At 49.4% G+C, this 22,226-nt stretch overlaps 2 protein-coding genes across 6 annotated transcripts in view; one reads left to right on the plus strand and one right to left on the minus strand.

The window, feature by feature from the left end:
• larp1 (La ribonucleoprotein 1, translational regulator) overlaps positions 1–10,957 on the plus strand; it is a 25,520-nt gene extending 14,563 nt beyond the window's left edge. For 2 of the 4 annotated variants that reach the window (XM_062453290.1, XM_062453292.1), the window contains 13 exons: positions 1,245–1,407; positions 1,676–1,820; positions 1,958–2,228; positions 2,586–2,758; positions 3,062–3,487; positions 5,015–5,138; positions 5,434–5,639; positions 5,965–6,071; positions 6,350–6,507; positions 6,798–6,942; positions 7,052–7,161; positions 7,279–7,421; positions 7,773–10,957. In XM_062453290.1, the coding sequence (XP_062309274.1) occupies positions 1,245–1,407; positions 1,676–1,820; positions 1,958–2,228; positions 2,586–2,758; positions 3,062–3,487; positions 5,015–5,138; positions 5,434–5,639; positions 5,965–6,071; positions 6,350–6,507; positions 6,798–6,942; positions 7,052–7,161; positions 7,279–7,421; positions 7,773–7,958 (2,357 nt within the window). In that variant the 3' untranslated portion in view covers positions 7,959–10,957. The remainder of the gene's footprint in view (positions 1–1,244; positions 1,408–1,675; positions 1,821–1,957; positions 2,229–2,585; positions 2,759–3,061; positions 3,488–5,014; positions 5,139–5,433; positions 5,640–5,964; positions 6,072–6,349; positions 6,508–6,797; positions 6,943–7,051; positions 7,162–7,278; positions 7,422–7,772) is intronic. The other 2 variants (XM_062453291.1, XM_062453293.1) reach the window with 1 other exon arrangement.
• Positions 10,834–21,996, minus strand: faxdc2 (fatty acid hydroxylase domain containing 2). Of its 2 annotated transcripts, none has more exons than XM_062453451.1 (9): positions 21,839–21,996; positions 19,872–19,909; positions 19,017–19,114; positions 18,761–18,864; positions 16,899–17,020; positions 15,130–15,335; positions 14,704–14,809; positions 14,304–14,470; positions 10,834–13,707 (listed from the first exon to the last, which is right to left on the minus strand). In XM_062453451.1, exons 2-9 carry the CDS (start codon positions 19,905–19,907, stop codon positions 13,551–13,553), a joined length of 996 nt encoding a protein of 331 aa, XP_062309435.1. In that variant the 5' UTR covers positions 19,908–19,909; positions 21,839–21,996; the 3' UTR covers positions 10,834–13,550. The 2 variants fall into 2 exon arrangements, with proteins under 2 accessions (XP_062309435.1, XP_062309434.1); XM_062453450.1 differs by lacking the exon at positions 21,839–21,996 and adding an exon at positions 20,553–20,710.
• Positions 21,997–22,226: the final 230 nt, after the last annotated feature.

The raw sequence follows: 22,226 nt of genomic DNA on the forward strand, positions 1-22,226 counted from the left end.
TTGGAGAGTAACCATAGAACAATGCTGCCATTCTGTGCTGCCCGCACTTAAAAAAATACAAATAAAAGCCTTTGCCCAGCTCTCCTCTCCTCCTCTCTTCCTCCTCTCCTCTCTTCCTCACTTCCTCTCCTCCTCTCTTCCTCCTCTCCTCTCTTCCTCACTTTCTCTTCCTCCTCTCCTCCTCTCTTCCTCCTCTCCTCTCTTCCTCCCCTCCTCTCCTCCCCTCCTCTCTTCCTCCTCTCCTCTCTTCCTCACTTCCTCTCTTCCTCTCCTCCTCTCTTCCTTCTCTCCGCTCTTCCTCTCCTCCTCCTCTCCTCTCTTCCTCACTTCCTCTCCTCCTCCCCTCCTCTCTTCCTCCTCTCCTCTCCTCCTCTCTTCCTCCTCTCCTCCTCCCCTCCTCTCTTCCTCCTCTCCTCTCCTCCTCTCTTCCTCCCCTCCTCCCCTCCTCTCTTCCTCCTCTCTCCTCTGGCCTTTCTGCCCTCCTCTCCTTTATCTTCCGTCTCTCCTCCTCTCTTGCCCGGTAGCTCCAGTGGAGGGCCCAGGGTCAGGCTGTGCTGCTGGCCCAGCCTCAGGCTGTGCTGCTGGCCCAGCCTCAGGCTGTGCTCTGGGCCTCCCTGACCTGGCCCCCTCTTATGCTCCAGGAATAACACAACGTTTAACAACAACCGGAGTGTGTTAGCGGGACGCCTGGCTTGGTGTGTGGGTGGGGGGGGCAGTGTGTATTGCCTGGGGCCATGTTGTTTTTCAAGTCTAGGCTAGGCGCAGGGGGAGGCGCAGGGGAAGGAGGGGGGGGGGGGGGACAGATATTTGGCAGCTTCTCTCAGATTAACCAGGACTCTATTTCCATCCTCCCCCATTTGTGGAGGGCGGAGGAGGAGGAGGGGGGTTAAAACTCCTCGTCCTCCCTCCTCTCCTCAGGAGAGCACGGTGTAACTTGGACAGATCCAAAAGTTCTCCTCCTCCTCGAGGGAACGTCACTTTGAAAGCTCTGGCCCTGAACTTTACACACACATTTCACGCTCTCCTCAGCCCTTATTGGTTTAGTGGTGTGCTTCCTTTTTTCTCTCTTTCCACTCTCTCTCTCTCTCTCTCCCCCTCTCTCGCTCTCTCTCTCCGTCTCTCTCGCGCTCTCTCTCTCTCTCTCTCTCTCTCTCTCTCTCTCTCTCTCTCTCACACAGCGTTTCACAGAAGTTTTTGGACAGCTCAACCTCATAAGTAAAAATCTCTCTCTCTCCCCGTGTCAGGTCACTATGACTACCACTACGGCTACAAGGCGTACGAGGGGAAGGACGGCGCCTGCGGCCAGAAGTTCAACAGCACCGTCACCTATTACTATGACAACATGAGCAGCAACGACCTGTTCTCCGTGGACCAGGACCTGCTGAAGGACTACATCAAGAGGCAGATGTGAGTAGACCTCGTCACCGCTCACACGGGACAGCTCCCCCTGCTGGCCAGGTGTGTGCATAGCAGCCTCACTGCACCTGCTGGCCACGAGGGAGTACTGCAGTCTAGCGGCAAGTTGTGTGTGTTTAACAGCCCCACCTGCTGGCCAGGTGTGAGAATAGCAGTTTAACTGAGTTCAGCAGCCTAAGCCCTCCCGTTCAAGTGCTGGCTGGCCAATTCCAAACATGAACCTGTGTTGTGTGTTCGCCTCCCCTCCACCCCCCCATAGCGAGTACTACTTCAGCTTGGACAACCTGGAGCGAGACTTCTTCCTGCGGAGGAAGATGGACGCGGAGGGTTTCCTGCCCGTGGCTCTGGTGGCCAGCTTCCACAGGGTGCAGGCCCTCACCACCGACGTCAGCCTCATCCTGGAGGTACGGCCGCGCGGGACGGAGGCCTCGGGAGGGCCCTGTTAGTCTGGGGGCTCGGAGCGAGGCTCGGCCTCGCGCTGAAGGCTATACTGAACGTTCTCCTGCCCCCCTCCTCCTCCTCCTCCCCCCCCCCTCTCCAGGCCCTGAATGGCAGTAAGGAGGTGGAGATCATCGACATGAAGATCCGTCGCAGGGTGGAGCCGGAGAAGTGGCCCCTTCCGGGCCTCGCCATGGGCGACCATGCAGGCCTCGCCATGGGCAACCATGCAGGCCTCGCCATGGGCAACCATGCAGGCCTCGCCATGGGCAACCATGCAGGCCTCGCCATGGGCGACCATGCGCAGACTGACTTCTCACAGCTCATCAACTGCCCCGAGTTCATCCCCCGCCAGGCGGTCGACACGCACTCAGGTACAGACAGACAGACGGGTACCAGACAGACAGACGGGTACCAGACAGACAGACGGGTACCAGACAGACAGACGGGTACCAGACAGACAGACGGGTACCAGACAGACAGACGGGTACCAGACAGACAGACGGGTACCAGACAGACAGACGGGTACCAGACAGACAGACGGGTACCAGACAGACAGACGGGTACCAGACAGACAGACGAGTACCAGACAGACAGACGGGTACCAGACAGACAGACGGGTACCAGACAGACAGACAGACAGGGTCAGGGTTAGTACTGTAGGGTCAGGGTTAGTACTGTAGGCCGTCACAGAGGTCCCAGGTCGTGACCCTGCTGGTCTAACCCCCCAGGCTCTGCTCCGGGGTCGCCCAGGGCGTCGGCCCCCCTGCAGCCGCGCCCCGCTGAGGACTGCAGCAACCTGAAGAGCATGCCCAAGGGCTTGTCAGCCAGCCTGCCAGACCTGGACTCAGAGTCCTGGATCGAGGTCAAGAAGAGGCCCCGCCCCTCCCCGGCCAGGCCCAAGGTGAGACGCCCGCCAGCTCCCCCTCATCCTGCCCCGTTCATTCATCTCCATACTTGATTCATCCAGAAATATGGACGTTTCCTCTGGCTTGTGTTGGTCCCTAGCTGGCTGTGTGGTCATGTTTATCTTGTGAGGCCTCAGTTTCTATGGGGTGTGTGTACTGTGTGTGTGTGTGGTCTCCCAGCCTGCACATAGCAGTCCCATACACACCTGTCTGCCATCTCTTCACCTGCTTGTCTCCCCTCCATCCCTCCATCCTCTCCTCCATCCTCTCATCCTCCTCGGGGGGCGTCGACTTACTAGACCCCCTCGTTGCTGCAGAAGGAAGAAGCTCGTTCCCCCGCGTCCAGCCAATCAGGGCTCAGCGCCGCCCCCGGAGCCTCAGCCGCCGCCGCTCCGGCCAATCGGGAGGACGCAGAGGAGCCGGAGGAGCTGGACTTCATGTTCGACGAGGAGATGGAGCAGATCGACGGGCGGCGGAACACCTTCACCGATTGGTCGGACGAGGACTCGGACTGTGAGATCGACGACCACGACGTGAACAAGATCCTGATAGTGACGCAGACGCCGCCGTACCTGCGGAAGCACCCCGGCGGTGACCGCACCGGCCAGCACACCTCGCGCTCCAAGCTGACCAACGAGCTGGTGAAGGTGATCAACGACGGGCTGTTCTACTACGAGTCGGACCTCTGGGACGACACGTACGAGCCCGAGTACGCCACCATCAAGGTGGGTCCACACACACTCACGCACACACACACACACACACACACACGATCTGATATACACACACAACAGCTGTACAAGCTGCCTCCACAGTTGTTCAACAGTGAAGGTCAGGTTGGATGGGGTGGTGGGGGTGTTGGTGGGGGGTGAGGGCAGGAGGGTAGGGAGTGGGTGAGATAGAAGTTGGTCAGGAAGGTGGATGAACAAGGTTCTCTGTACCCAAACCTAAAAATGTACGTTTTCAGCTTGTTGGCTCTGTTAGTGACGAGCGAACCTGAAAACTTCCTCTGCTTCTCACATACTCCCTAGTTACCATTGTGTGTGTGTGTGTGTGTCAGTCGAAAGAGCTATAGGTTCTTATGCTCAGAAACACAATTCTGAAAGGTTCACTGATACATAACTTAGGTGGGCTATTCTGACAGGTTCCAGGTTGTGTGTGTGTGTGTGTGTGAGTCAGAGAAGGGGGACTATAGCGTTTCTGGATTAGGCAGACCACAGAATGGTCCATGCAGGTTTGTTTGCGCGGCGTCCATTGTGGCTCGTCCACGGCGTCCATTGTGGCTCGTCCACCCATTGTCCAGTTTCACGTGCCGCGCTGGTCCAGTGCTGTGTGGAACACCGGGGCTTGTTTATAAAGAGGGCCGAGCCCCCCGGCCCAGCCCTGGGAAGGCAGGTAGGCGACTGGGGGCGGAGCAGCATGGATCATCACAAGGCTAGGATCGCTTGGGTCAAGATGGAGGACGATGCGAGTGTCTCTCCTCAGCTTGAGCGACCTTGGGGATCGGTAAGGGGACGGGGGACTTGAGGACAGTGGGCAGGGTGCTCGTATGGTAGTCATCTTTATTATTTGGTTGTTTTTTTTGTTTTTTTGATTTTGAAGTGTTGCTGTGACCGTAGGGCGACTTGAACGATATTTTAGACCTTTTTACTGGTTTTTACTGTGTTTTTCTACTGGTATCATCTCTGTGAAGAGCTGGAGGAGTTGTCTTAGCTTGGCTGGTTTCTGTGATAGTTGGTGCGGTCGATGAGAGAAGTGATGACATCTGTTAGCTGGTTTAGGAGACTGTTGGACTGTTGTAGCGAGGTGTGTGTGGCAGTCAGATGTGGTTAGGGAATCGGGCTAGTAATCAGAAGGTTGCTAGTTCGATTCCCGGCTATGCAAACCAAATGACGTTGTGTCCTTGGGCAAGGCACTTCACCCTACTTGCCTTAGGGGAGAATGTCCCTGTACTTACTGTAAGTCGCTCTGGATAAGAGCGTCTGCTAAATGACGAAATGTAAATGTAAATGAATCTAAAGGTTAATAAGCCAGCTGTGGTGGCCACGTTTTGCTGCCGTGGTTTCGGTCACAACACTTTGACATTTGATGCCACTCTTTCACAAGCAACTTGAAACATTTCAGAATTGTCAAACTAAGGAATCTATTACTGGACAGAAATCATGTTTTGAGAATTGACTCCAATCCGAGTCGAATCAAGGTTTAATCCAGTATTGTAGTCGTTTATTGAGACTGTGTGTGTGTGTTTGCAGCAAGAGGTGGAGAACTTCAAGAAGGTTCATCTGATCAGCAGAGAGCAGTTCGACTGTCTGACCCCTGAACCCCCGGTCGACCCTAACCAGGAAGTTCCTCCAGGGCCGCCCAAACCACAGCAGAGTAAGTACACACACACACACACACCAACCCGTGAATGTGAAGTTGGAAGGTATTGGCTCTATAGAGTCTAACGTGTGTGTGTGTGTGTGGGGGAGTCAGGTGGCAGAGCGGTGAGGGAATCGGGCTAGTAATCCGAAGGTTGCCAGTTCGATTCCTGGTCATGCCAACTGACGTTGTGTCCTTGGGCAAGGCACTTCACCCTACTTACCTCGGGGGAATGTCCCTGTACTTACTGTAAGTCGCTCTGGTTAAGAGCGTCTGCTAAATGACTAAATGTAAATGTGTGTGTGTCCAGTTCCCACAGACGCTCTGGCTGACAAGCTGTTTGGTGCCCCGGAGCCCTCCATCATGGCTCGCTCTCTCCCCACCACCGTGCCCGACTCGCCCAACTACCGCAGCGCCCGTACCCCTCGCACGCCCCGCACGCCCCACCGCAAGGACTCGGCCGTGACGCCACGCTTCTACCCCGTGGTGAAGGAGAGCCGGCCGGTGGACGCCAAGGTAAAGATGGCCGCCTACCGGCCGCTGAAGATTGACTTGAGAAGGGAAAAAATGTTTTAGACATTTATTTAAATGTATAAGAAAAAAAGGTTTTTATTTCATTAAGGCTTTATTCCACCATTTTATTGTTGTTTAGTTACTGATCCATTTTTTTCAGACTTATTATTATTATTATTATTATTATTATTATTATTATTTAGTATTTCCTCATTCCCTGAGGTAGGGGAGGAGAGAGACATGTAGGTATGTGTAGAAGCATGATCTCCATCACCCCACCCTCCCTGAGGTGTCCCTCTGACCCGTCCCCCCCCCCCCCCCCCCTCAGACCCCCAGGAAGAGGAAGACCCGCCACAGCTCCAACCCCCCCCTGGAGTGTCACGTGGGCTGGGTCATGGACTCCCGCGAGCACCGCTCACGCACTGCCTCCGTCAGGTACGAGGTCCCCGCCGCGACCACGCCCCGAACCCCCTCCCTCGGGGTGGGGGGTGACCACGCCCCTGAACCCCCTCCCTCGGGGTGGGGGGTGACCACGCCCTGAACCCCCTCCCTCGGGGTGGGGGTGGGGTGTCGTGTCTAGGAGCTTGCTGGCTTTGATCTCATGTACTGCTTGATGGGGATTTCTTGAAGGGCTCTGGGAAAACGTGTCGGATTTGAAAGTGTTGGTTGGTGTTGTTGTTGAGTCTCTCTCCTGCCCCCCCCCCCCCTCACAGCTCCAACGCCAGCCCCTCCGAGGGCACCCCCGCCCTGGGGAACTTCGGCTGCACCCCCCAGTCCCTCCCCAAGTTCCAGCACCCCTCCCACGAGCTGCTCAAGGAGAACGGCTTCACGCAACACGTTTATCACAAGTACCGCCGGCGCTGCCTAAACGGTACACGCACACACACATACATACATACATACATACACACACACAAACACACACACTCATTAGCACACACACTGCACCTGACAACACAGACCTCTCTAGTTAAACAGAGAACTCACACAATCATTCTCAGTCACGCAACACTTCCAGGCCACACTCACCTTTAACACATATCCTCTCCACCCACCACTGACCTCTCCACATTGTCGGCCGTCACCCATTCACCCGACTGTGTTGTCACAATGTCCTTCTGACCTCTCTCTCCCCCCCCCCCCCCCGTCGGCCAATCACAGAGCGCAAGCGGCTGGGCATTGGCCAATCGCAGGAGATGAACACGCTGTTCCGCTTCTGGTCGTTCTTCCTGCGGGATCACTTCAACAGGAAGATGTACGAGGAGTTCCGTCAGCTGGTGGTGGAGGACGGGAAGGAGGGTTACAGGTGAGGAGGGAGAGAGGGAATGGCGAAATGTGAGACGTGAGGGAGAGGACAAGGAAGTAGATTTCCTCAGGTGACTGTGTGTGTGTGTGTGTGTGTGTGTGTGTGTCAGGTATGGTCTAGAGTGCTTGTTCAGGTACTACAGCTACGGACTGGAGAGGAAGTTCAGACCGGACATCTTCAAGGACTTCCAGGAAGAGACCATGAAGGACTATGAAGCTGGTGAGATAGTCCTCACACACCCCCACACACACACGCATACACACACACACCTCTAAATCCACGTGTTACAAGTGGTGGACTGTGTGGTGGCTGACAGTGCCCCTCCTGCCTCCACAGGCCAGCTGTACGGGCTGGAGAAGTTCTGGGCGTTCCTCAAGTACTCGAAGAACAAGAGCATGGAGATCGACCCCAAGCTGCAGGAGCACCTCAGCAAGTTCAAGCGCCTCGAGGACTTCAGGATCGACGCCAGCAGGGACGACGTGAGTGGAGGCGACGGCATCGCAAACAAACACTCAGGATTCTGATGTTGTACATTACAGAGAGGGCGCGCGATTGGATGAATGTGAAGTGATTTGGAAATTGGATAGATTGATGTTTTTGTTTACTTAATTCACGCCCTTCGGGAACATTGTTCTGAGCGATTGCGATGATTTAAATGTTGCGGACACAGTAAAGAGCGAGGTGTGGGGTGCTGAATAATGCAGGGTAGCATAAAAGCTCCATGTTTACGCGAGAACGAGACAGATGCAACCTTCTAGAAGGAGACGTGAGGTCACGTGTTACCAGTCCGTCCTGACCTCTGATCTCATGATCTCTGACCCCCCCCACAGCCCCCGATGGAGGACGGCGTCCGTAAGCGACACTCTTCCAGCGGGGACGGGCGTCGCCGCCACCCCTCCCAGGGCTCCAGCCGCCCCCACAGCCAGGCGGGCCTCGCCCCGCTCGTCCCGCACGCCAGAGACGACGCCAAGCCCAGCGGCCCCAGAGCCAATCAGGACGCCAAGCCGCCAAAGTAAACCCCGCCCCCACATCTCTCCGGGGGTCGTCCTGGACCTCGCGGATCGTCGACATGCTGTCTTCTGCTTCCCCCGTTTTTCTCTGCCGCTGTGGGGGGAGGGAGGGGGAGGGGGGCTTCTCAGCCGATTGGTTAGTTGGACGCCGTCATGAGCGTTATGGGGGAAACTGACTTCCTGGCGACGGACGCAGCTCACGATTATAGAAACCACAACAACGAAGCAATCACGGCTCTTCCATTTTGAATCTTTTTTTATTTTTTTTCTTCAAAGCAATGTTTTCCTTTTAGTGTGTGTGAGTCCTGTGTAGGCAGACAGAGGGCCTGATGTGGATGGAATGATTGGAGTTGTTCCATGATGACAGTTTGTTCCATTTTTTTTTTTTTTCGTTGCGAAACCTGTGTGTTCTCTCCGTTGGTTACGATGTTGGGATGGGCATGCTTGACTTCTTTTTAAAAACAAATTGGAGGATGTTTGATGGCAACTGCAAATCTTGTTCCCCCACCACACACACGCCCCTCTCTCTCACTGGACCCACACCCCTCCAATCCGATCAACAACTTCCTGTTAGCTGCCAGATGAAATATCTTTTTAACTTTTTTGGGGGGATGTGAGGGGGGGCCGAATAGGACATTGTAAACCGATTCTTTGAGAAATGAACATTAGACTGGTTTAGGGTTGCTAAACTTCCAGGAAGAAAAAAAAAAAATATATATAAAATAAAACCAAATGATCAAAGAGTAAACACACAAAAAAAACTGAAAAGAATTACTCCCTCAGCTACAAATTAAATTGAAGTTGCCTTATTTTAATGGGTTTTCTGCTTGACTTGTGCCCACCACCTTAATGTATATCGATTGTACAGCGTCGAAATTGTTAATATGCAACCTCACCTACAGGACTGGGCCACATAGCCCCCGACGACCCCTCCACCTCCACAACCTAATCTGCCAAACCATCTCCACCCCCCCCCCCCCTCCACCATTCTGAGCTGTCCTCCATGTGTCATAATGGTCTGTTACAGAACCCCCCCCCCCCCTGACCTGTGTGTAGATGATAGTTTTCGGGGCGGGATTCTCCTTCCCCCCCTCCAGCCCCCACCTCGCCCCGTAAAGACATCCTGCATCCATCCATCCGTTGTACTCATACGACACCCACCCATCCATCCATCCGACTGGTCACCGTGGCTACAGGACAGCAGTCGACACCTCATCCGGATTACTTGAAGAATCAAAGACTATTACTGATGTGGTGCGGTACAGGTGCTAGGAGGAGGGGAGGGGATGTTGGGGGTGGTGCCGGTTTCCCCCAGCTAAACCTACCGCCCTGGCTGACGTATGACATCCCATCACTCGCTCTCTGTCGCTCGCTCGCTCTCTCTGTCTCTCTCTCACACACTCTCTGTCTCTCTCTCACACACACTCTCTGTCTCTCTCTCTCACACACACTCTCTGTCTCTCTCTCTCACACACACTCTCTCTGTCTCTCTCTCTCACACACACTCTCTCTGTCTCTCTCTCTCTCACTAATGGAAGCATTGTGAAACACAGCAAGGTCAGCTGAACGTGGACACTGTCTCTCTCAGACACACACACACACACACACACTACTTTGTGTCTTGCCTCTGAGAGAACACGCCTGTGCTTCGCTCTCCTGGAGAAGGTCCCCTAGAGATGACCTTTGACCCCTCCCTCCAAGAAGCCAGTTTTGTTCTGGATCCTTCCGAAGACTGGTCAGATGAACTCTACTAAGTTAGCGCTGTGGAAAACCTAATCCTTATAACAATATCAAAACATTAGACAAGTGATTTAGGGTTTTCTCTGTTAATGTAAATGTGAATCGTATCAGATGAAGAGAATTGACGCCATTTCCCAGCTACTGGTTTCATTGTTAATAGATCAGAGTATATAATTCGCCTTACATGTGTACTACGTACAATATTTGTATTTTTTTCTTTCTTTTATTAGTCTCTTTGACGAATTGTTGTTTTATTGCTTTTAATAATTATTTGCTGTGTTTCTAGCATTGCTTCAGGGGGTTTCTTCATCGCGTATCGTTAACACAGCAGGGGCCTTTCATCAACACACATCTCTGGGGGAAAAACTGAGACCACTGCCTTTTTCTTTCATAAAAAAAAAAAAAAAATGTTGAAGGACAATTTTGAGTGAGGAACTGAGGGGTAACATTTAAAATGCCACTGCAAATTTCACCATTCTGTTCCTCACTCAAAATTATCCTTTTCAACTTTTTTTTTATATAAATAGAAAAAGGGGCAGTGGTCAGTTTGTTTTCACCACCAGAGCTGTAGTATACAGTAAAGGGAAGAGGGGGGGGACAATTTGAGGGCGTAAACCGTCATTCAGTGCACCTACAAAACAACATTACAATCATTGTTGATTAGCGGGATTTTATTTTCGTTTTCTTTGTGAATTTTGTTTACAGATTGCACAGCGTCAAGGCGAAGTGCCCGTTGAGGGCTCGCGCTCGACCGCAGTCGAAACCGTCTTTGAATTGTATGATGAGCCAAAGTATTAGGTTGATGGTCGGCCCCACACCTCCCTTTAAACATTTTAATACACGTTAAAAGAACTCGTGCTAAAATTGTCATTTTTCCCAAAAATCTATTTTATATAAAAGAAGACACGTAAATCTTAATTGGCGACTTTCCAGACTGAAGTTGAAACACTGATGTTGTTCTTGCTGGAGGCGAAGAATGCTGATTGGCTGATGGGTTCCCCAACCCCGTGTTAGAACGTTCAGTTGTCTCGTCCTACTGTTCTCATCGTTTGGTTCTGGTTCGTCTTTCGTTGTTTGAAGAGAGAAACCACGGGAGTTTAGTGAGAAAGAACTTTCTATTTTTTTCTTCTATTTTTTTGAGGTCTTCTGGGCTCAACTCGAGGGATCTGCAGGTTCAATTGAAGATGCTTCTATTATTTGATGATGACAATTCCTCAGTTGTTTTCTCAAGGAATAAAAGACTTGGGGTGAAAAAAGAACAAAAACAAACTTCAGTTGTTACCCCGTGCTAGTGAATGAACGTTGAGACATTGTATGTGGTTATGGTCCTGGGTTGGGTTGGGGGAGGAGAAGAATCTTCCAGTCAGCTATGTGTACGGCCCCTCCCTCCCTCTCTCCTCCTCTCTCCCCTCCTCAGTGACTGTCATCTCTGCTCCCCTCCTCCCCCCACCTCCCCCTACTCATCCTGGAAAAGCGCTAGGGGTGAGGTTGGGTGGGTGAGGGCGTGGTCGGGGCACCAGACAACTAGGTACAGACACTGTAGAGCTGCAGAGACACCACTGAACACTAGGGGGCGGTATGCCTGGTGGACTGCAGTTTCACAAGGACTGGGCCTGATGCTGAAGGAAGAAGAGGGGGATGAGAGATGACAGTTGGACATAGCCCAAACTGGGGGTTTCTGATGTCAATATTCAGAGGATCTAAACGGCTATGGTGTCTGGAGACTGAAAAAAAAGGACATACAAATCCATAAAGCCATATAATAGCTGTTTATGAACCATTAAAATGTTAATAGTTCATCTTAATACCCTAGGCTTGTCATGAGAGAAAAAAAAGATGAAAATTAAGAAAAAGGAACAAAAAAATATATAAAAATGGAAAAATGTAAAATACTTGAATGAGATGTATTATAACATTTAATATTCATAATATCTGCTTTGTAGGCTGATGTGATTCGCTATTAGTGTTATTTGTAATTTGTAGTAATTATGCTTTTCCTTAATAAAGAAAAAAATTCACAAAACGGACAAAAAAAACCTTAAAAGATGTTGCTGTGTGGTTATTTCCCTCAGTTTATTGAGTTGTGGATTGTGTTTGACATGCTGTATTGGACAGTTGATTGAAGTGTGACAGGAAAAGAATGGAGAGGGAGAAAGACATACAGAACAGGGTGAAGGCCGGATTTGAACCCAGGCTGTTGTGGTACTGTCCCAGCTATCAGAGCATGCACACTAACCCAGTGAGCTAACCAGTGAGCCCTGCTTTCTTCTGATTATCTGATACCCTAACGCTGCAAGCTGTTACAACTAGATAGTTCAATGTCAAATTTAAATGTTGAGTGGAGATACTTGTGATCCCTGGTGGCTCAGTGGTTAAGGATGTGGGCTGTGGTGAGAGGGGTATTGTGTTCAAATCTGGCTGAAGGATCTTCTTACAGCTCAATTTTTGCTCTTGGACTTATAAATAAAACTCGACTTATCAATAAAACTGATAAAAAGTAAATTTATTTTTAGACTCCCTGATCCCCTCTGGGACAGTTGGGCACCTGGAAAGACAGTTGGGAGAGGGGATCTGGACAGTCGGGGAGTGCGCTGCGGTTACAGGGATCTGGCCCACGGATGTTTTCAGCACTACGCTTTGTGCTGGATTTGTACCCATGACGTTGTGGTTTAGGGCCTTGTTTTCAACCCACTACACCACAGGGATCCCCCTTTAAATACTTGGAAATAACATATATATTACTTAACTGATATCAGTTAAATTGATTTGAGTGAGATTTGAACCAGGGGTACTGTGTTTGGCAGTAGACTCGAGTGTACACATGCTTACCCACTGAGCCACAGAGGTTTCCTGCAAATTTACTTTGTACAAGTCAGTGTAATTGCCCTTATGACACTACTAAATGCCAAAGGACAATGTACCTTTTGTTCCTGATATTGCAAAGTTATACAACAGCTGCCTTCTAATCATACTTACAAAAAGTAAGAAAGTTTGCTGAAGGATTTCTAAGAACTCCTTCCCGAAATAAAGTGACGATAAGTAGACTTTTCTTTAATAGACTTATTTATTTCTGCAACACGGTTAAATATTAAACAGAAATGTACAGCTTACCGTCTTTAACAGCTCTATTCCGAGGCGCCAAAGACTTCAAAGGCAAATTCAACAGTTTGTCCATGATTGTCCATTAAATTACATCTGGACAACTGTCTAATAAGGTGACGATTGCATTGTGTTTGTTATGGAGGAAGAAGGCCTCTAAAAGTAATACATTAGGTTTTCAAAAGGGTCCATTAATAATAAAAAGTGCAGTATTTCACCCAGCAAATCAAATAGAGTAGTGGTTTCTTTAAGGTTTGTTTCTTGTCGCTGAGCTCCAGACAGGCGCATTGTGGAAACCCTGCGCTGGATCAGAATGTAAGTAAGTGCTATCACTGGAATTAACTATTGTTAAAAACAAAAGGTCAGTTTTTTTCGAATGTAAGTAAAGACATCAGAGGGAGTCTTTTCCAGTTGGTGACGCTGGGAACTCTGCTCAGAGATAACAATTTAAAAAATGGCCGCCGGCTGAAGGGAGGACTCTCAGCCTGGCTTGAGAAGAAAGCTCTTCACCCTCAGGACTATCTGAAATTCATCACTCTCTCCCCTCCCCTCTGTCTAGGAGAAATCACTGATCTGACCTGACAGGGATTGGCCACAGCGATATGAAGAAGCAGGTGCTTTCACCCATCCCCACAAAACTCGATCAGAGACGATCCCACAGCAAGAAATCAATAATTACACTTTTGTTTGGTTAAGAATTCTAACGGTGCTCCGCACCCCTGGTCAGGCCAAGGTAGCCCGGCTGGGGGTCAGTGGTCGTCACTGGGTCTTCTTCGGAGTGTCGGGGATGCTCTCGTTCAGGGGCGTGGTTCCCAGGAGCAGGACGTGGCGCTCGCACTGCTTGGTCTTCCGGAACTTGCTGTCGGTGCCATGGAGACGGTCAAGAACCCCCAGCACGCCAAAGTTCTGATTGAACCTGCAGTGTGGGAAGAACAAGGAAGGAAGTCATCTACTACACACGTGCACACACACACACACACATCCAAAAGTAATTTATACATACAGTATTTATAAAAATAAACTCACACCTTCGTTCAGGTGGGAGCGCCACATGGGGAAGAAGTGCTGCGTGTCAGTGTGTGTGTCTGTGTGTGTCAGTGTGTGTGTGTGTCAGTGTGTGTGTGTGTCAGTGTGTGTGTGTGTCAGTGTGTGTGTGTGTCAGTGTGTGTGCGTGTGTCAGTGTGTGTGCGTGTGTCAGTGTGTGTGCGTGTGTCAGTGTGTGTGCGTGTGTCAGTGTGTGTGCGTGTCAGTGTGTGTGCGTGTGTCAGTGTGTGTGCGTGTGTCAGTGTGTGTGCGTGTGTCAGTGTGTGTGCGTGTCAGTGTGTGTGCGTGTGTCAGTGTGTGTGTGTGCGTGTCAGTGTGTGTGCGTGTCAGTGTGTGTGCGTGTCAGTGTGTGTGCGTGTCAGTGTGTGTGCGTGTCAGTGTGTGTGCGTGTCAGTGTGTGTGCGTGTCAGTGTGTGTGCGTGTCAGTGTGTGTGCGTGTCAGTGTGTGTGTGTGCGTGTGAGTCGTACTTGAGGTGGTGGAAGTCGTGGAACTCGGGCGAGGGCAGCAGAGGGAGGTGGTATCCGCTGTGGGAGATGTTGGTGCTGAGGAAGGCCAGCGAGTACCACAGGGTGGTGGTGGAGATGTGGGAGCCGAGGAGCATGGACCCCACCACTGCCGGCATCATGTTGGAGAACTAGGGGGAGGAGGAGGAGGGGGGGGTAACCATGGTTACAGCCAGTTCCGCTGAGAGTCTATTTTTTTTAAAGAGGTTGTTAGTGTCGTCACTGCAAAAATACCCCGTCAAACGCCATCAGATTCAAGACACAACATTCGAACAAGTACATTTGGCTTGATACAGGTTTCCTAATATCACGTGTCGTTTATATTTGTGCGAGAAATTTCGCTATGGTCCAAAGTTCCTCTCACCACATGTTCCATAGGGTGTGCGTAGATGGAGACCACGCCGATGGGAGCTGTCCACTCATGGTGCTGCTTGTGGAAGTGCTTGTAGAGGGCTGGGTGGTGGAACAGCCTGGAAGAGGGAGAGAGAGAGAGACATGGAGAGAGAGGTAGAGGGGGAGAGAGAAGAGACCGAGAGACAGAGACAGGGAGAGAGAGACGAGAGGGATCCCTCAGATTAAATATTGCTACAATTGCTTCTCCCTCAAGCTCAGCGTCCCCTTCAGTAGGAGAGAGACGTCTCTCCCCCCGTCTCCCCCCCATGTCCCCCTTCCCCCCCCCCCCCCCGAGATGCTTTCATCCGAAGCATGCAAAGGAGAGATCTGAACCTGGGACCTCTTCAACAGTCCAAAATGCTCTAAGCACCGAGCCTCTGGCGCCCTCTAGTGGTACCTGTGGGAGTAGTAGAACAGAAACTCCTCCACCAGGGCGCAGACGGCCACCTCCATCAGACCGCGCTGGAAGGTGGGCAGGACGGGCCCGCAGGGGTCGCCCAGCCGGGTCTGCACGTAGCGGACCCCCACCACCATGGGGCCCGAGATGAAGATCTGGTTGAACAGAACCGACTTTATGGCCTGACGCAGCTTCACCGGGTCCACCTGGAGGGGGGAGGAGGAAGGGGGAGGTGGAGGGGAGGAGGAGGAGAGTGGTGGGTGTAGGAGAGGACAGGAAAGGAGGTGGGAGGGGAGGTATAAAGGACAGAAGCATATCAGAGGAAAGGGAAGAGGTAGCACAAGGATGGTTGGGGAGGAAGGTGGAGGGGAGGAGAGAGAGTGGTGGAGGGGAGGAGAGAGAGTGGTGGGAGTAGGAGAGGACAGGAAAGGAGGTGGGAGGAAGGAGAGGAAGGATGAGAGAAGAGGAGGGAGGAGGAGGAGGGAAGCGAGGGAGATCATTAGACACGTGTCATGTTTATCTAACCATATCGTATTTCATAAGAACGATCCAAGCGTTTACTGCGGTGATAAGGTGATGCTATGTCATGCTTGGTCTGCTGACTCGGGAACTTTAGATCGTCTTTTCCTGGTAACCCTCCGTCAGCCCCCCATCTCCCATTCATAACCAAACACAACCTAAAGACAGTTGGACGGTCTCCAAAACAACCAGCTCGACTAGCTAAATAATTAGGACGTTGTGCACGTTGAAACCACGAGCCACACTACAAACGCTCCCTACCGTGTCACTTTTACAACAGCGTGCAATTTGGAGGAGGAATCTGCATGCGGCTAGATTTTCTGAACTGTTTCTCAACAAAGGTTCGTTCAGTTAGGTAAAAGGTGAACGAACCTTTGTGTTACATAAGGAGGGTTACATCGCGACCGTAAACAATAGAGGCTCTTCCTGCCTCTCCCTGGCTGACCTTTCACCCCTATGTGGAGAAGTCGTCACGCTGTGAACCTTCTCTGATATCAAGCTCTATTACTCCAGGACGAGTGTGTGTTTATACAAATACACACACCCGTGTGTGTGTGTATGTATATGTGTGTACATATTGTACACTTTGTGTCTGTTGTATTTGCGTATGTGGATTTACATCCACATTGTGGATACATTACCAGAGATAAGGAACCACTTTTGGCACATGCCAATCCACAATCCTACCTATTGCCTCGGCAGTTCAGTAACTTGATTAACCGGGGGAATTGATCACAGGGAAGTTGAAAGAGCCCCCGGGCTCAGGGTTAACACACCACGAGCGGATCACATCCAGTCAGAGGTTATCTGGGAGTGTGCTCTGATTAACAGCTTTGATAGGACATGTGGAGACAGACTGAGGACTTTGGTCTGATAGATGGACATGACCTTTAACTTGCAAACTGGACACCGCGGGTGTGTGTGTGTTGGGGGGTGGGGGGGGGGTGGGGGGGGGGTGGGCGTGTGTGTGTGTTGAGGGGAGAGGTTGCGATGATCTCCTACATCGAATGTAGAGTTCAAAATGTTGAACATGAACCACACTATGTGCAGCATGCGGGGTAAATGGACTGTACTATGTGTAGTGTAGGGGGTAAATAGACCATATTATGTGTAGTGTGTGGGTTTAATGGACCATACCATGTCCAGGGAGAAGGGTTGTGGGGTAAATGGACCGTACCATGTCTAGGATGAAGGAGTATGGGGTAAATGGACCGTACCATATCCAGGATGAAGGGGTAAATGGAACGTACCGGAGTGTTCTTGTCAACCTGGATCTTGTAGCGTGTGATGAAGGAGGGTTTCCCTGTGATGTCGACCAATAGGAACAGCAGATTGGAACCCCAGAACACCACCATGGGAACCAGCATGGTCCCTATTCAAAACAACAACACAACATAATATATACAAAGTATACTGTTGTATCATTATAAAGTTCATAGAGAGGGACATTTGAACCTGTAACCTCTCGATCTGTCGTCAGATGTTCTAACCACTGAGCTAAACATACTTCCTCATATCCTGTGTACATGAGTGAGTGAGAGATGAGATGCTGGAGTAAGCTGAGGGTGAATGAATGTAAGGAGACGGATGAATGGATGAAAAAGAAGATATGGATGGATGAAGCAGATAGAAGTATGGATGGATACATGGATGGACGCGTTAATGAATAAATAATAATAAAAGGTTTTATGAAACTACATAAAACGGCGTCATTCAGTTATGCAACAAATACCCTGTCACAACGTGACCCAATCACAGAGCCTTCTTTCAGCATCCAATCAGATAAGGCAAACCGATTTCACAACCAAATTCAAAACAAGCCTGAGGTACAGCAGTTTATAGACATAAATGGTGCATGGAAAGTTCAATAGAGGATCTAGGATCAGACACGCTTAGCTCTGACAGTATTTTGGGGGTCTGAGTTAGGGAACGGTCTGTATTTACTAGCCACACCGCAAAGTAAGCACATCCCGGCTACCCGGCACAGTAAATACTTAGATAAATAATGACTTGAAAAGGACATAAATACAGTCTAAATCTCCACGGTGTCAGATAGCTAATCTTTGTTTTTCTCTGAAAAGCTTGTGGCTGAAAGTTGTTGACACTAAACCATGACCATATTATGGTTCGCCTCTACATGTGATACAGACTATCAGTCGGTGATTGAGATTGCAAATGCTTTACAGCCAGTCGTGAATGTTAAACAAGATATTATAGATAAACAAAGATAAGACGTAGGCACACAAAACCATTGTTTGCCGTTGTCCTCAACCCAAACCCAATCTATTAATTTGTTTACTTATTTTTTGTTAAGCAAATGAACAGGGTATGAGGCAAAGACCATAATAACCTGCTTGGCCGGTTCCTCTGTGTGCATACAAAAATACTCACAACTGCTGTCTTGTCGGTCTATACATAGACCCTGCCAGCTTGTCATGTGCTGCATGTATGACAGACAGTTGTTGCTCACATCATACCTAACAATACCATTTACCCAGGACAAGGGAAGGCCATTTTCAGACTCATGATGGGAAAGTGACATACTTGCAAAAAGATGTCAATGGTAGATGGGTCATGTCTGTGGGTGTCTCCTAGGTGTGTAGGTGTCTCCTAGGTGTGCAGGTGTCTCCTAGGTGTGCAGGTGTCTCCTAGGTGTGCAGGTGTCTCCTAGGTGTGCAGGTGTCTCCTAGGTGTGCAGGTGTCTCCTAGGTGTGCAGGTGTCTCCTATGTGTGCAGGTGTCTCCTATGTGTGCAGGTTTCTCCTATGTGTGCAGGTGTCTCCTAGGTGTCTCCCAGGTTTCTCCTATGTGTGCAGGTGTCTCCTAGGTGTGCTGGTGTCTCCTAGGTGTGCTGGTGTCTCCTAGGTGTGCTGGTGTCTCCTAGGTGTCTCCCAGGTGTCTCCCAGGTGTCTCCTATGTGTGCAGGTGTCTCCTAGGTGTGCTGGTGTCTCCTAGGTGTGCTGGTGTCTCCTAGGTGTGCTGGTGTCTCCTAGGTGTGCTGGTGTCTCCCAGGTGTGCTGGTGTCTCCTAGGTGTGCTGGTGTCTCCTAGGTGTCTCCCAGGTGTCTCCTAGGTGTGCTGGTGTCTCCTAGGTGTCTCCCAGGTGTCTCCTACCCATGTAGAAGAGGGCTGTTTCGTGTCCTTCGAATCTCTGGTGCAGCTTCGTCCACAGATCCTGCCAGAAGTCTCCGGAAGCGCCCCAGAACCTCTGCAGATGCCTGGGGAGGGGGGCACGGGGGGAGGGGGTCAACACCACAAGCTCCAGTGGGGGTCGAACCCATGACCTTCAGCACGGGAACCCCAATCATTGGATCTACCAGCAGTGCTATGGTCAGCGTGACCCTAAAAGGTTAGGCGTTACTGTGACTACCATGTCAGCGAGTTCCCGAACGCGGCGAGGAAGAAGAGGCCTGAACCCACGACGAAGGCTGCTTTTTTCAGGGAGTCCCACAGTCCTCCTGGGCTCCCCTGGGGAGAACAAAACCACGGTCACCACGGTCACCGCCTTGAACTGTCTCCTCAGTATAAATACTAGCCATCCACGCTATTGGATTGGCCTTTTCGCAGTTTCGCTGGTTGAAGCTGTGTTGATGAAAAGGTGGTGGTGAGTCGGAGCGCCCTGGTTCGAATCCCAGACTGAGCGAGTGAGGGAGGAAGCTGTACAGATCGCTGGTCTCAGACCAGTTTAGTTCATACTGGACCAGAGACTGTGACCAGGGCGAGGGCTGTTTCTGGATCTGTCAGTAAGGAAGCCGACATCATGTTGTGCTAGTACAAGCCCAAAAGGAAGGAAATCTAGGTCAAAATATCCAACTAACTTTCCAATCTAAGAAAGGACAACTGTCGAGGCTACTTGGTGTGACTTGGTCTTTCATGATACGCTACATCTTCCTATGCGTGCATCATTCAGCTTTCCCCCACTCTCACTATCCAAGCTCAGTCTCTTCTGTCTCTCTCGCGCGAAATCATTTCCGTCTCTCCCTAGTATGTATAGAAGCGTCTCTCTTTATGAATCCCTTCAATAAGGCGTGAAAAATGTCACCGCACGAGTCCGACCTGTCGTGTTAGTGCACTTTAGCTGTATCCAGCCCAGTGCAGGAACTGATGAACAACCTTGTTTTGCATGTCTGTTCAGGTCTTACGCTAAATTGCTTATGTTCTGCGACATTATTAATACCCCTAATAACCTGTTGCATGGTCTAGACTCTAGAGCAAGTGATCTTACCGGTCTCATATTGTTGACGATGGCTTCACTCTTCATGTCTTGAAAAAGAAAAGACAACGTTAACATCTTGATTTTCGTGTTGCACTAGTGCAGGTAGGCTCGTGCAAACCGATACAATATACAGGCCTATGCAACGTAACCAAACAGAATAATTTGTAACACCACACCTGTTCCAATATTTTTGGTAATATTTCTGAGCCTTTAGAATTATTGAATGAGCCCACGTTGTTCATCAGTTGCTATACACAGCGTAATCCGATTAACACTGACCTAAATTACATTTCTTATTAAATTCCTTAGGATAACAACTGAGCAGAACAAGAAAAGACTTGTTACTGGGTGAAATGTTTTCATAATGGTGTATTACTGTAATTAACAAAAGCGTATTTTCTAACTTATTATGTACTAAACTTACAATAATAAGTTTAGTGAAAAAAATAATTTTAAATTAGTCTAAAAGGGAATGCGTCACATCCGTCTAGGTGCCCCTTCAGGACATGTATAGCCTAGACTGTAATTAGCTAAATTTGGGTCTTCAATTTAGCTGGCAATCGAAGAGGAGAATTCAACAAAGCCTTTACAAGTGTTTTCTTGTTACGTCGTGTAACCGCAACTTGGGAAAAATAGCCTACACTATCCAACAGCCTCGCAGTAACAAATACATCACAGTGAAATACTTACTGTTGTCTAACTTCGCCGCCGTCTCTGCAACGATTCTGCCAGTGAGATGTCTATTATTATTTTATAGACATTGAGAGTTTGATGTACTGTAGCCTTTTTACAGTCACATTCGGTTTGTGATTGGTAGATGAAGGTCAGCTGACAGACAAAGATCACTAAGCAACAGTCCAACCTTTTTTCTAGGTTCGGTTTGTGGAAGCTTGATCTATCAGAAGTAACACTGGAGGTGAAGGTTGAGGGGACCGGATTTTGCCTTTTGTACACTTGTTTAGCAAGCATGTTATATATTCGTTGTCGCGAGTGATTGTTTGCAGTGATAAGGAAGCTTAAAGACGCATTAATAGGCTCTTCGACTTCTAATAATCACTAGTAGCTAGACTGTGATGTAACGTTAGGCTACAGTAGTATTCCGAGTCGTTGTTCCGTGTTCGTTGTAGATATATTCATAGTGTAATCTGAAAATAAGACACGGACGCAATTTTAATCTACTTCATTTGAGGCCAGTTTCTTCGGAGTCAAAATGCATCAATCTTTGAAGCTTCATTACTGATTAGGTCATCTTAATAAACACATAATACAAAGGTTATTTCACACACTAAGCCGTAACGCTAAATTCTGAGAGACCTAAAACAGACCCAGTTGGTTCACTCTTGACCCAGTCAGTGATTTGAAGTAAACACATCAACTAGACAGATTTTAGGCTGAGGGGTCGTTTTTTCTTTCAACCTTTCGAAACTTTTAGTTCAATTCTATTTCGAAATTATTTTTTTCACAGATGACACGACACCAACATTTTTTCTAGCCTAGTATTTTCAACCCTTTTTTCTTGTTGCATTGCTCCTTGGTAGCTTCGTAGACTCTTACGTTTGTTGTGCGTGATAGCCAGGAAATTAAAAAAGGTGCGCAAATAAATAATACATCATGCCACCGTATCGTTAGAGCTAACGTTTTTCATCATAACGGAGGGTGGACGATGTCAAAATAAACACAAGTTTGACTTTACACTACAAAAACCCTCCCAAACGTGTTCAAACAGTCAAATGACTTCTGGAGAGAATGAGAGCTGTATGCTATGCAGTCCCACCGAAGCAATTTCACTGCTACATGTGTAGCCTATAATGGGTGATGGAGGACCTGTGGGTAGATGTGGCACAGGCTAAATTGTTGTTGGCTCAATATACCCTCATTTGCACACCATAACACTATCTTATATGTAGCAAATGTTATGTAAGACCAACAGAGCCACTTTCCAACGTTTTCCTTCGTAATTTGGGTAATTTACTAACCTTATATGAATGACTTCGTCCACATAGCCTATATCCGGGTAATCAAGGCAGATTGATTATTAGCAACAGGTGTGTATAGACCGATGACGTAACCAATCAGAAACTCCTGAAAAGTGGTGGGAAGGGCAGTAGGAAGCTTATAAATCGAACAGACTCCTCAATTTGTGCTCCTAAAACTATCTAACAACTCGTGGCGGACCTCTAGTGAAGAAATTATGTCATTACAGTTTCGTTTTCAGCTCTTGCGCGCTGCGAGCACGCTAGGCTCCGTCTCGACGTAGATTTGTAATGGCTCCAAATTAACATTATGAAACATTATTCCGTTTAACCACACATTTGTATTTTACAAAACCTGACATTTAGTAATACAAGTAGCCTCTGTTCCTAC

The sequence above is a fragment of the Osmerus eperlanus genome, chromosome 27, assembly GCF_963692335.1.
Source record: "Osmerus eperlanus chromosome 27, fOsmEpe2.1, whole genome shotgun sequence".
Taxonomy (NCBI): Eukaryota; Metazoa; Chordata; class Actinopteri; order Osmeriformes; family Osmeridae; genus Osmerus; species Osmerus eperlanus.

Bases quoted from the DNA above. Each gene is read 5' to 3' on its own strand.
- faxdc2 (XM_062453451.1), bottom strand. From the start codon at position 19,907: ATGAAGAGTGAAGCCATCGTCAACAATATGAGACCG. The intron at 19,115-19,871 runs GTAAGATCACTT...TGTTCTCCCCAG, and splicing joins TCGTCAACAATATGAGACCG to GGGAGCCCAGGAGGACTGTG. The intron at 14,471-14,703 runs GTGAGAGGAACT...TCCTCCCCCTAG, and splicing joins CACACCCTATGGAACATGTG to TTCTCCAACATGATGCCGGC.